Consider the following 14,283-nt stretch of genomic DNA (forward strand, 5'->3'; position numbering starts at 1 on the left):
TTTCCACAATGCATACCTAGTGGCAGTTGGATGGTCACTCGTAGCCTTTATGGTGCGCAGGAAACTTTATGCTGATCAGGTTATTTTGAAGATATACTCATTATGATGCCGACCCTTCTAATTGTATCGGTGGTACACAATATAGTGCCATTGTCGTGAAAACATTTGTCAATCGGCGTAACGAACTCGTCGATTGTTGCCCAGGGTACGCCAGATATTACGTCGTTGCGGGGAGGCCACTTTCAAGCACCCCACCTCACTTAACCTACCCTTATGGTCTGTACATTTGCTTTCGTAACAGTCCATCCTTATTATAATTATTAATACAAAGATCGAACACTTAGAAAAACTTTCTTCGATATAGAGATATTCCAAACCAGCGCAGCGTCTTCTAGCAAACCGTGCTAGACGCTATGCTAACTAAGCCACGGAACTAACCAGCGAACCTTACGAATGTTCTATGTGCTTGTTTTCCCAATTCCACTACTTAGAGTTACGACGGTATCTGATTTCATGTGCGAAGTGTTGCCTAATTGTATTGTATTATGTGCTGAATCATATAATGTATAAAATGAATAAACAATTATTCTTTTTCTTTCCTTCTGTTCTAAAGTTACTAACATAACTCCTAAGACCATTGTTACTGACACATATAGATATGTGAAATTTTCTGAAATAAATGTATTATTATTATGATTTATCAAACAAACGCGTAACTGCATCAGCCATATAGTCACTTAACGTCAGGACAATTGGTGACCAAGAGTCGTCTATTTGAAAATCCAACTTTATATTACATTTAGTTTTTCATATTACGTACCCACACATATACATAAACGTAGGGTATTGTAAAAATGTAATTATTCAAAATGTTGTTTTAGGAATAGCGACGTTGATGCGAGGTCCTTAGCTGGAAATCTAGAAGCTTGCAGATTGGTATGCGCTCCACAACTCAGGTTTGTATATAGAGGACAAACAGCTGCCGGCATTCTAAGCACTCCGCAATGGGAACACAATTTCATTCATTTAGGAAATGTAACTATTTTTCAGGATTTAAATTGCGTTTTTTCAAACAAACCGACGTTTCGGGCCCTTTACAGGTCCCATGGTCACGGTTCATTTATTTAAATCAACATTTGTATCTGCGTTGTTAAAGCATCTTTTTTATTAATTACTTAACTATTCCCTTACTGTTTCCGATTTCACAGAACTGTGTATAAACAACTGTCGTCACCGACTCTTGGTGGTTTAGGAGAAGTGGAATCGAGACACGCCCTTTTATCGCGATTCTTGGCGGCTTTCTTCGAAAGAGTGAGTTTTTTTTATCATACCTAGTGACGGGACGAACAAGTCGTGTACCTAGTAATAAGCGACACGCGTGTCCATAACAGTTGCACTTTAAAGCTTTAAATCAGAAAGGTTTGAGGTGTACTGCCACTGCGCCCGTGACCCTGAGACATAAGTTGATAAGTACCATATGCCTGTAATTTTACCAGCACCTTTACTCTTCAAAACCGGAACACAGTAATGCTCACGTTACTGCTTGGCGGCAGAAATAGGTAAGGTGGCAGTATTTCTTGGACGAACTCTTTTTATATTAAGGACCTCTACTGCTACTAAATATTGAGTTTCATTCCATGGACGAAACCTCATAGCTTTATAATATTGAAAATATTAAATATTACTTTTGTAATATTGTTTTTTATTGAATCTCTAGATTCAATAAAAACAGTTACTATTACTATGACTCCCATAGATATATTCTTTCGATCTCTATCTGATACCGTACTAGGGTCACCGCTCTACTTGTCCTGTCAGATCGACCACGATCTGTTACCTCACTTGGTAGAGTGGTGGCCCTAGTTTGGCATACAGTTTCGAGTCTTGTCAGATCGAAGGATTTTTATGTGTTGATTCTTTGTATTAACAATTATTACTTTTGTTTACTGTTTTTCTTAAATCACAGATTTCTTTTTCTTAAGGCTCTAGATGGTCTAAGCTGGGTGGCCAGTGAGCGCACAGTGCTAGAGAGACTGTTTGATGTCGAGCTGCTTGCTAGAGAGGCTGGCAACACCAGCGCTCTGCTCTATGATCCTGATATGAATGCACCTACCTGTTTTTCAGTCACTTGGTAAGTATTTTAAGATCCTCTGACAACACCATTGACCTAAGGACAGCACCTATTAGGGAGTCACCACACTTATTGACACTGAGTTGCATTAAGCCGATCACAAAAAGCTTTTTTTAATACTGTCGGGGTAAGTGACGGGACGAACAAGTCGTGCGCCTGATGGGCCTATCCATAACAGTTGCAGTGCCATTTAGACCTTTAAAAAGCAAATATCGTATGGGCACTGCCACTGCACCCATCACCGTGAAACATAAGTTGGCAAGTCCCGTATGCAATTTCACCAACACCCTTATAAACCGGAACGCAGTACCTAATCTTCACATTATTGCTTGGCGGAGAAATAGGTAAGGTGGCAGTTCTTCCCTGGACAAACTCTTTCACAAAAAGCTCTACTGCTAAAAAAAGCTTTATGTCCATGGTTTGGAGTCTCTTAGTCTACGGAGAGACATTGGTTCTACCGTCTCTACAATGGGGAGTACTCAGAGGAACTTTTTGAACTGGTGCCACAATCTCATTTCTACCATCGCACCTTCCGCCAAAGGAGTAGAACCCATCACCACGTCATAGATGGCTGCCATTGCAAGATCACGTGGGCATTACGATCGTTCCTTCCTCGAACCTGCAAAATGTGGAATAATTTTCCTCCTGAAGTATTTCTTTTGCGCTATGACATTGGGTTCTTCAAAAAGTGTGTCAACAGGGCTCTCAAAGGCTAGCAACGCATAGGCAGCTCATCTGATGTTGTATATGTTCATCGGCGACGATGACCACCTCCCATCAATTGGCTCGTCTGCTCGTTTGCCTCCTGCTTTACACTAACTCTCATCCGCAATATTTTAAAACACGCGGTGAAGTCATTCAAAGGTAAACTAGAGCAAAAATTATGAATGTTTTATACCAACTTCGTTGCCATAAAGTAATTTATAAGAATAACTGCATCAACACGTGTATAATTAATTATTTACAATAAATTACCAAACGAAATTTAATTGTTACTAGGACATACTTTTAAATTACAATTGACAGAATGGCTTTTGACTCATTGCTTCTATAGTAATAAAAAATACTTAGAATTTACAAATTCAGTACATTAATTAGAAACTATAGAGACTAAACATTAAATCCCGTTAATATTTGCACATCTGCTTGCAGGTTGAATACAGTGTACCTAATTTTACTTAAAACTAACTACTGTGTTCTGGTAAATAAACGTATTCTATTCTATTCTAACCATTAACGAAAACATGTAATAAGAGCGAAAAGACGCGTCGCGTTTCGCTTCTGTTCGGACCGCCGGCCGGTGCCAGAGGCATAACGTCATCAGTAGATATAAAATATTTTCTGACCGGCTTAACGCAATTCAGTGTCGATGAGTGTGTAGACTCCCTTAAGCCACGCTCAAGTGTGTCAAAGTCTGAGAAGAGAGTAAGTATCGAGTTCGCGATTATTACACATTGGAAATGAAAAAAATTTTCTGATCTGAACCTCGTATATTTGATTTTTCAAACAAACCAACTTTTCGGGCCCGTTACATTTATTCAATCGGCCCCGTGACCATCTATCTATGAAAAAACAAATTAAATAATATAAATTCTAAAAGAATCGCAAATTTTTTTTTGTGAAATTACTCTACTAGTTTGTTATAATTATTAATACAAAGATCGAACGCTCAGAAAAAATTCCTTCGATCCGCCGACATCTCTCGCCAGGACTGGTAACTGTAAAGGTACTAACTGGGTGATAAATCTTCCATAGACGCCGCTACGACTAAAAAGTCCTTGAAAAAACCAAATACAAAGACACGACGCAAGCACATACAAAAATTCGTGAGGTCCGCTGGTTCGTTTTGTTGCTTAGTTGGTATAGTGTCTGGCACGGTAAGCTAGAAGACGTCGGACCGAAGGAATTTTTTCTGAGTGTTCGAACTTTGTGTTAATAATTATAATTTCATTAACTTAATATAATTTGTATGGATGTTTGTCGCCTGAAATAAATGATTTTTATTTTATACATTGTATCAATATTTATTATCAAAACGTATTCGTAATTGTAGTTTCAGTGGAGTAAGTAATTGAACCTTATAAAAATAAATATACCTACAGGGGATGCCTTATAAAGGCCAGGTTATAAGGACAAAAAATAAAGGGGCGTGTATGCTGATGCGACTGAAGAAGGCATTTTAAATCTGTCAGGAGAAGGTCAGGAGCGTTGCAAGTGGAGGTTTACGGTCTCTGCTTATCTTAGAAAACAGGCGCTGTAGTATGTATCTAAATACCGTCAAGCAGGGAATGTTTTTGTGGGTCAAACTGGCGGAGTTGAAAAAAATGACAAGTATTTCAAATCAAATTTGCAGATTGTACAAAAACCTTTCCTGTTAAAAACTAAACGCTTTTACAGGTGGGGTGAAGAGTGGTCTCTCGGAACGTTTGACGCCATGCTATTCGGATGCATCTTCATTGCAACAACAAATTCACTGCTTTCTGCGTTAATCACCATTATCGTGTGGCAGGTACGTCTCGTACTTTTTTTTATTATGGTACCGAATGACGAGACGAACAGGTCGTGCGTGGCTTGTAGTAAGCATCACGCCTGTCCACAGCAGTTGGAGTGCCACTCAGAACTTTAAATCGCAAAGATTTGAGAGCCACTGCCACTGAGCCCGTCACCCTGAAACATAAGTGGACAAGTCTCGTGTGCCTGTAATTACACTAGCACCCTGCAAAACCGAGCCGCAGTAATGCTCACATTACCACTTGGCTGCAGAAACAGGTAAGGAGGCATTAGTTACCTGGACGAACTCTTTCACAAGGCGCTCTACTGCTACTAAATACTCTGTAAATAGAGTAGCCCCGTACTCTCTATCGACATTTACCAATCTCATCTTTCCTTCACAGATCCTGAAATGTGCGCGATCGTGGTCTGGAGACAGAAATCAACGAGAAAAAACCAACATTGAAATAATTCATTAATTAAAGATAAATAGAAAATAATCTATAAAGAAAGCAGTTTTATTACTTACTATGTCGCGTACGTTTGATTAACCGTAACTTTAGCGGAATCGGTATTGCAATGTGCATAACGATTAGATTAGTTTTGTTGAGTGGCTTGCTGTATACCAGTAGTAGCGAATCCGATACCAGCGACGATGACACGAGCTATGACGTTGAAACGTCGGAAGACGAAGAATATAAAGGAGTAGAGGGATTGGACATTGACATAACCACAACTACATCCAAAAGCAAAAGGCGTAGTACTACAGAGGAAGACTACGCAGGAGTACCTTTGTATAAACCAAATGCCACAGAAAAAGAAAGGATCAATAAACAAATGGAGGCCTGGCTATTCGCTACCAATCCCCCGCCTACAGTAAAGAAGCCTGAACCAAACGGCCCTTTCTACGGCTTTATAAAAAATTTATGCAACGTGACTATTAGCCGGCTTTCAATTCGTAAAATTAGAACTTTTTTAACGGTGCTTGCTAAAAGCCTAAAAGGAATAGGCTGCGGCTTCATTATGAAGAGATGGGTTCGTAAATTTAGAAAACGAATCAGATCAATTATTGATTTTAAAAAAAAGTTCATAGACGCTATTGTACAGACGTTCTGCAACTATATAACAGAGTGGCGTCATTTTAAGAACATGTTTTTTGATACGATCAATCCCATATTTTCAGTGATTGATGACAATCGCTTTGATAATTACATCTACGATTTGAAAAGATTTGGCGCGAGAAGGCTCAGGAATATCGAAAAAAAAACCATTTATGTGTTCAAAAGAATAATCCAAAGAAGATTGAATCGTCAGAAGAAAAGTGTATTGGACAACATTATGTTAAAATTCGACTTGTTGTTAATTGAGCACCATGGTTTAAAAAAGAAGGGCGTTATTAAATTTTAATAGCTGTTAATCAACTGAAAAATCAAGTGAATTTTTGCGAATCATATGCGTGAAATTGATTTATGATTTTTCAATACAAGGATGACTGTAAAGTTTATTGTTTGTGATCAAATATGCATTACATTGTGTGGAAATTCGTAGTTTTAGTAAGAATAAATATAAGCTTACAAAAGCATTTTGTAACTTTAGAACACAATCATTAATATCACAGAGTATTAAACAATTTTGGGAAATGATTTATTAAATTAGAATACAATATAATATAATTAATAAAAAAAGACAAAGCAAAATTAAAACAAAAAATAAAATTACAAACTAAACAACAACGAAGCAAACATAATCCAATTTTAAATAGTCAACTCAATTTGAATAAATGTCATGTGTGCGGCTGTGGCGTGGATCTACTCGGCTAATGTCACAGCTGAGTAAAGACTGTGACCCTGATTTTCATTACACCCTAATTAATGATCAATTACTCATTATGGCCCACGTACTTAAATAGTTTAATTACTATTTTTTTATGATATAATAAGTGCGCATTTGACCTTCAATTCGCCTCATGGAAAGTGACGATAAGGTCGACCATGGAGCATGCAAACCTAAATTATGCCTATTCACTCTCGCCTTGATTATAGCGTTCAGGGAATTATGTCTGCAAGCAAGGAATTCCACTCCATAGACGTTCGCCATATAAATGTGAAAGCGTAACGTTTCGTCGGAATCTTTGAAATACCCACAACATAGGGGTGGAACCCAAGCCTACGTCTAGTCGCCCTGATGATGAAAAGGTGAAGGCGGAATTAAATCGTACAATCTCTCGCACACTCTCCGTGATATGTCTATAGAATATTGGATCTTATACATAACCAATACACGAAGTTATTGTCCAAGTGGTTCCTTTACTTGAAATCAATGACATACGAGCAACGGAGAAAATACTTACAGATTTACAGAGCTCCATTTTTGGATTTTTAGAGTCGTTATTATGTATTGTCGACAAAGAGCGAAATCTTAATGCATTGATTTAGAGGTTGAGACAATATTTCGAAGAGGACGCTCTCATAGATATTAACATGGAAATAAGAGCAGAGCTAAATCTGATATACGACAGCGTCAAACTTTTAGACCCGCGACGAAAGAAATACATTCTTGCAAGAATGAAACTGGCTCTGGAAGAATTTAGCGGTGTCGACACATGAATATAGGAGGTACTTTACAAACAGTATATATCTATAATGCTGTGTGGCCCATTAACAAAAAAGTAGTACAAATATTTTTTTATTTAAATCTTTTCGTAATTACCCATTTAGAATAGAGTAGAGTAGCAGTAGAGCTCCTTGTGAAAGAGTTCGTCCAGGGTGGTACTGCCACCTTACCTATTTCTGCCGCCAAGCAGTAATGTCCGCATTACTGTGTTCCGGTTTTGAAGGGTAAGGATGCTGGTGAAATTTTAGGCACACGGGACTTGTCAACTTATGTCTCAGGGTGACGGGCGCAGTGGCAGTGCCCCTCAAATCTTTACGATTTAAAGCTCTGAGTGGCACTGCAACTGTTATGGACAGGCGTGTAGCTTACCATCAGGCGCACGACTTGTTCGTACCGTCACTTGATATTATAAAAAAAAAATTAGTTCTAAAAAAAAATAGTCATGGCTTTTTTGTACTTTTTTAAAAATTTTCTACTTTAGTCACCAGAAGCACTCTAGTTTAAAAACTATGCCACTAAATTTATTAAAATTGGGTATAGAATCAGTGTGGCTTCCCTATCTAAGTACATGCAATGAGTCATGTTTGTGTTTGTTGTTAGATTTCGCCAGTGTTTTACAACTTTTGGTTTTTTTTTTATTTGTTCACAAACTAAGTAATTGATCGATTGTGTAAAAGTTACCGCCATAGACGGCGGCAACTTAAAAAAAGAATATTGTTGTAACAATATTTTTTTATGATGCCAAGTGACGGATCAAAGAAGTCGTGTATCGGCTGGTAAGCGACGTGAATGTCCATAACAGTGCAGAGTTTTAAATTGCGAAGATCTGAGGGGCATTATCACTGCGCCCGTCGCCCTTTAGATAAAAAATTCCATGTACCTATAATTTCACCAGCACCATTACCTTTCAAAACCGAAATGCAGTAATGCTCACATTACTGCTTAGGGGTACAAATAGGTGAGAAAGGTGGCAGCTTCCCTGAACGAACTCTTTCAGAAGGAGCTCTAATGCTACTTGTAAAGGTAGATATATACAAACTATCTTAAGATGTAGTCATTAACTACAAAAAATATAATGGTGTAATTATTGTAATGTGTTTCGAAGTTAACGTCATGTTGTCTACATGATGTTAACGTTGAACATGTTATCATAACATCATGTAGACGAGTCGAAGTTAACATCATGTACACATGTCACTAAAAACCAAAATTGATAATTGCTACCACAATCGTTATTTAAACTAAATTAAATTTTTTTTAAACAAACCTTTAATTAAATTCAAACTTGCTGTATATATAAATATATATATGCATACAACAGTTTTGAGTATTTATTAGTGTAAGAGACAAAAAGGACTTTTGAGACTTTTTTTAGTATTTTGGGGAATTAGGCGTGCCGATTTCGAATGGTTTGAATTATTCAATACACACAATTGTCTCTATTATTATTCTATCAATATCATACCTAATCCATATTTTGTGAGAAAATCATGCTTAGAACGCTACAGCATCAATTTGTGGAGTGACATTATTAACAAGGAGTTCGTTGGCCCCGTTGAACTGCCGACGCGCCTTAAACTTTCTACACAAAATAAGTTGCCAAACCTTCACAAGTGGTTGAAGCATGACAGAGCTACATGTCATCTTGCATTAAGAATGAGAAATAAAGTCCATGCCCTAAGATACCTCACCCTCTAGTCGACCTTTTGGTTTTGATAGCCATTTTACGAAATCGATAGAATAGTATTTTTGCAATCATTGCACAGTGGGGGTTCTTAAAGTCGAGTATCGTGTCTATACTAGGTATAACTATACCGTGTAATAGGTACAAAATATTAAGATCTAATTATGTGATGATTGTATACAATACTTTTTCTACGAGTCAATTAAAATAATGAACATAATCAATATTAAAAATTGTTTTTAACAATCCACGACAACAGCCTCAAACACAAAAGAAAGCTACAAAACAAAAAAAAACAAAGAAATGATAATAGAAGTGTCCGTGATTGGCCAAGTACCTCTTATATTTTAACCAATCAAGAGGCAGTAGAGCGTTTGAGTAGCGTTATATTTCCTATTTTAATTAGCAAAAGTACGACGATGTTTTTTAAAACTCATTATAATTCTGTGTACAAAACTATAATGAATTTTTTCAGTTCAGTAGCGATTACCATAACGTCATTAAGTAAGTTATATCAATTAATTTTAATTTTAAAGGTTAAGCTTGTTAAACACTTTTCTTCACGCTTATCTATTCAGAACCAAACTATCTGACGATAGGCTGTCACATATCTTAGGCCCTAAGACTTAGGGTATCGATTATACCTTAAGGCACCATATTGGGAGAGGTGGATCGGTTGTAATCCTTTTCCTCTACAATCACAGGATCACCTGAGACAGTACGTCGGAACAAGAGTTATGCCAAAAATCCAAACGGCAATAATATCAGCAGTAGAGGTGAGCTCTAAAAGTGAAAGAGTTCGTTCAGCTAAGTACTGCCACCTTACCTATTTTTGTCGCCAAGCAGTAGTGTGAGCATTACTGCGTTCCGGTTTAGAAGGGTAAGGGTGTTGGTGAAATTCAAGTACATGGAACTTGTCAACTTATGTCTCGGGTCTCAGGGTGACGGGCGTGACTGTGCCCATAAGATCTTTGCGATTTAAAGCTCTGAGTGGCACTGTAACTGTTATGGGCAAGCGCGTCGTTTACCACCAGACGCGCGACTTGTTCATCCCGTCACTTGGTACTAAAAAAAAAACCTTTAAACGCCGATGTCTTTTAGTATGCAAATGCAAAATGCAAACTGAGACTGGCACTTTGAGAATTTATTGTTTACTTTTTTAATAAATATTTATGCGGTTTGATTTTGTTCCTAAGTCTCAACCCTTACAAAACTGTTTTTATGCCGTTGAAGTAATGTTTTGTTTTGGGAGATTAAGGTAAATTTATTCAAATAATACTTAATTAACATATCAAATTTTGATAATACAGTCACTGTTTTGAGTAAGGGATTTTAAGAGCATTGAACATGTTATTCGTCGCCAAATAAAAAATCACCAAGAGGTCTAAATCTAAGAGCAAACACAAAAATGTCTCTTAGCATAGCATGCGTAGAGTAGCTTTGCTGACTAGAGTAAAAAATTTTCAGAAAAGTACAAAAAAGTAATTTATTTTCTAAACTATTGATTTTCGCGGAACTAATGTCATTGTCATTATACCATGTGATCTACCGAAAAAATGTAACATATCCTAATTAACACTCACATATTATATATCATTATTATAATTTTTTAGTATGTCTTTTATATTACGCAGGACAGTAGTGGGTCGCAACTCGCCAGTTCCTCGTCTATGCAGCTTGTATAACCATTTTATCGTTAATATCAATAATTTAGATATATTTCACGACTTTTTAGTTAAATTCCGTCGATCGATTACATCATCGTGACCTAATTTTCTTTAAACTTTCAAAACTTTTTTTTTTCTGTTAATAATATTGTTTACTATTTAAGTAAATACATAGATACGAGTGTAGCCCTTCGCAGACTACTTTTTTGAATTCACTAATTTACTTGCACGTGGTGTTCATCTGTTAAAAATTGTGCAATTAGTATAACCCTAGAATAGAAACCACTCATAATGTATTTGTTGTAACAATTGTTGATGAACCTTAATAAATAAATAAATAAATAAGTAAAAATTACAATTGGTTTAATGAAAAGTTAATAATTTAAGTAATTAAATTTGTATTGAGTGGATATTCAATTACTTTTTGCAAAATTACTCCACTGGCTTATTATAATTAATACAAAGATCGAACACTTAGAAAAAGTTCCTTCGATCCGGCCGGATTCGAACCGACATCTTCTAGCAAACCGTGTCAGACGCTATGTCAACTAAACCACGTAACGAATTAGCGAACCTTACGATTTTTTCCATGTGCTTTGTTATCGGGTCTTTGTATTTAGTTTTCAACGACTTTTTACCCGTAGCGCCATCTATGAGAAATCTATGAAAGTATTTCGTCATCCAGTTAGGTAACTTAAAGCTACGAGCCCTGGCGAGAGATGTCGCTATTATCTGTAATTAAATTTGTATTGAATGGGTATTCAATTATTTTTTGTGAAATTACTCCACTAGTTTGTTATAATTATTAAATATTGAAGTAATTAAATTGAAATTTCATTTTTGCTTTGATGTACTCCAAATTTACTGCGTTTGTAAGTAGCCAAGTACTCAAAGGTATCTGGTAGATATTCATTAATTGTATTCTCAACACGTTACCAAGTAGGCATCGTAAGTCGTAAATAGTTGAAAATAAGGTCAATAAATATATTTTAGTGATTGAACAATTTTTTTGGCCATTTTTTTAAACAAACCAACATTTTGGGCCCTTTACAGGTGCTATTGGCACGGCTAACTGTATTATAATATTAATAATATTATTATAAGTAATGATAAAAATATATTTGTATAATTGTTAAATAAATTATAATGTTATTATAAAAATGTACAATTATGTTAATATATTTTATTCAGAGATGAATGCGTTTGACAATCAATTAGTCCGAGTACTAAAAAAACACAGAAACCAAACAAAATATTCCGGCATGGGATATTTTAGATGAATAACAATTTGAATTTTTTTTAAATAACCGACCTTGAAAATTTGTGGAATTACATCTATTATTGAAATCGGTTAACGGAAAGTGCGTGAAATCCAATAAAATCGGATTCATCACCCAATTTCCCACCGTTAGAGGCGGAATATTTCCTTCAATTTTCAATAGGACCACTTCTGAAGTACCCCCTTCCTAATCAAACAAGAATCTTCGAAATCGGTTCACAAATGCCCAAGTTAATCGTAATAACATACACAAAAAAATAACAATCGAATTTAGAAATACCTCCCTTTTTGAAGTCCGTTAAAAACAGTAAAAAATGACCTTGTTCATGTACACAGATGAAATTCAAAACAAAACATTGCTATAATTATTAACCATATTGGTGTGGAATGCAATTACAGGGTGATGTTTTAAGTGATCGCCAACAAACCACGAAATTGTGTTTCTTTATGTTTCTATTAGTCATGCAGGCACACGTGATCTGATATGCAGTGGGCAATGCCGGCGTTTGCTATAAGTTTAGTTTTTCTCAATTTATCGTACGTAGGTTCGGCGGTACGACCAATTAAATTAAAGCAAGATGGAGCCAAATACGAAGGAATATTCGATTCGTTTCTCAAAAAGTTCCTCTTTCTACTCTCCGGTGGTAGAGAAAAACCAGTGAGGAAAATATGTACAATTTTCCGAAACCATTTGAAGTCTATGGATAAACTATATACGTCGGAGTTAGCCGATAAATTTAAAGAACTTTCTCGTATGTATCAGGATGAGATTGCGTCAGAGTTGACTGAATATCAAAATGCATTGGAGAACAAATCAGATAAACTTATTGCATTTTTAAAGGCTATAAATGCAGCGTTTACCTTACAACAGCAGATACAATTTAACGATTACTTATATGACATGGAAAATTATATACGCGGTGATAAACGAAACATTAACACTGAGACCCAAAAGTTATTGAACGACGTTATATTGAAAAGTATTCTGAGTATGAGCAAAAGAGATCGAGTGGATTTGAAAAAAAAACTTAAAAGTGTTATTAAGGAACACGAGGATTTCTCAGACGAAGTCAAGGATTCATCTTCGTCTGAATCCTCGTCTTCGGCTGAATGGTAAACCGCTGTCACAATTACTTTATGAAACACATTCTTGAAATTAGACTTCAAAGATTATTAAAATTAATAAGTTCTACTTGTTTAAATCTATCTTTTATTTAGTACCGTAGGCGGGTCTTTTTAAGCCCCCTTTACACATTTACTCTGTCGCGCGTGATCAGGAGCGTAAGGATTGCGTACGGTAAAGCCTGCACGCGCAGTCGTGCGTGACTACCTGTTTGAACTTTTTTAATATAACGTTCATTCGCGCGCGATTGCACTTGTTCCTGTTTATTACAACGTAAGGAGCGTCCGTAATTCAGGGTTTCTTAACCTATGGTCCATGGACCCCAAAGGGGTCAGTGTAATGGACGCCGGGGTCCAAGGAGAGCCTACCTAACGCATGCATTAATAGAAAAATGGGCATACAATGTGTTGTGAGTAAATAGGTACAGTGGACGTGACTTTTTTAATTTTCGTGTCCTTCGTCCATTCATTAATTTGATGAAGCGAGACGCACGTCAATGCAACCCGCCTATCTTCTTCTTGAAGAAACCCTGGTGTAAAGGATAACAGACACGTGTTGGAGTGCGCGTTTGCGCGCCACTGATCGTCTTTTCCTGTTCCTTCCAACATCTTTACACGCGCACTCAATTGCGCACGATTGCTCTATCACGCGCCATCTTCTGTCGATTAATAGCACCACAAAATCCTAGATAATCGGAAAACCCTTGTAAAACCGGTAAAAACTCTGCTGTAATGGATTTTTTACAATGGCAACACAGCATTAGATATTTTTTTTATATTATCGAACTTTGGCTACAAGAAGATTTATTATTAAATTAAAACGAAATATCTAACAAAGAATGGAGACCTCGTACAAATCTATATTTATTTGTCTGTATTTACAAGTTTCTTTACAGAAAACCATTAAATAACAAGCGCTGGAGATTAGAATGGACAATCTTAACAATTTTGCGATTGAATCACAAGGTTCGAATTAAAAAATAATAATAAAAAAATATGGTGAGCTTTTTTCGCACATTTATATAACGATGAGATAGCATGCTAAGTGAATTTTTGTATATATACTATCTCGTTTTCACAAATGTCTTTTAGCTATTTTTTAATTTAAGAGGCTTGATCGTGAACAAATGAAATACGGCAACGTCACGCACGTCTGAAGTGGGGAAGTGAATTGTTCGTTCGGCGTTTTGAAAATTAGTAAATTTACGAATTAAATTTATACTATTTGTTAAAAATGGCAGATAATAAAAGGTACGTGTGAAATAATGTATATTATACATTCTCCGTTAATAATTCT

The 14,283-nt window shown here is 36.2% G+C and overlaps 1 protein-coding gene across 1 annotated transcript; it reads left to right on the forward strand.

Moving 5' to 3' along the window:
* Positions 1 to 1,743: 1,743 nt before the first annotated feature.
* Positions 1,744 to 5,193, forward strand: LOC113230833. Its single transcript, XM_026464932.1, has 4 exons — positions 1,744 to 1,785; positions 1,983 to 2,131; positions 4,529 to 4,640; positions 5,026 to 5,193. Exons 1-4 carry the CDS (start codon positions 1,744 to 1,746, stop codon positions 5,098 to 5,100), a joined length of 378 nt encoding a protein of 125 aa, XP_026320717.1. The 3' UTR covers positions 5,101 to 5,193.
* Positions 5,194 to 14,283: the final 9,090 nt, after the last annotated feature.

This window comes from Hyposmocoma kahamanoa, unplaced genomic scaffold, assembly GCF_003589595.1.
Source record: "Hyposmocoma kahamanoa isolate Upper Pololo Valley unplaced genomic scaffold, ASM358959v1 64, whole genome shotgun sequence".
Lineage (NCBI taxonomy): Eukaryota > Metazoa > Arthropoda > Insecta > Lepidoptera > Cosmopterigidae > Hyposmocoma > Hyposmocoma kahamanoa.

Bases quoted from the DNA above. Each gene is read 5' to 3' on its own strand.
- LOC113230833 (XM_026464932.1), top strand. From the start codon at position 1,744: ATGACTCCCATAGATATATTCTTTCGATCTCTATCTGATACC. The intron at 1,786-1,982 runs GTACTAGGGTCA...CTTTTTCTTAAG, and splicing joins TTCGATCTCTATCTGATACC to GCTCTAGATGGTCTAAGCTG. The intron at 2,132-4,528 runs GTAAGTATTTTA...ACGCTTTTACAG, and splicing joins ACCTGTTTTTCAGTCACTTG to GTGGGGTGAAGAGTGGTCTC.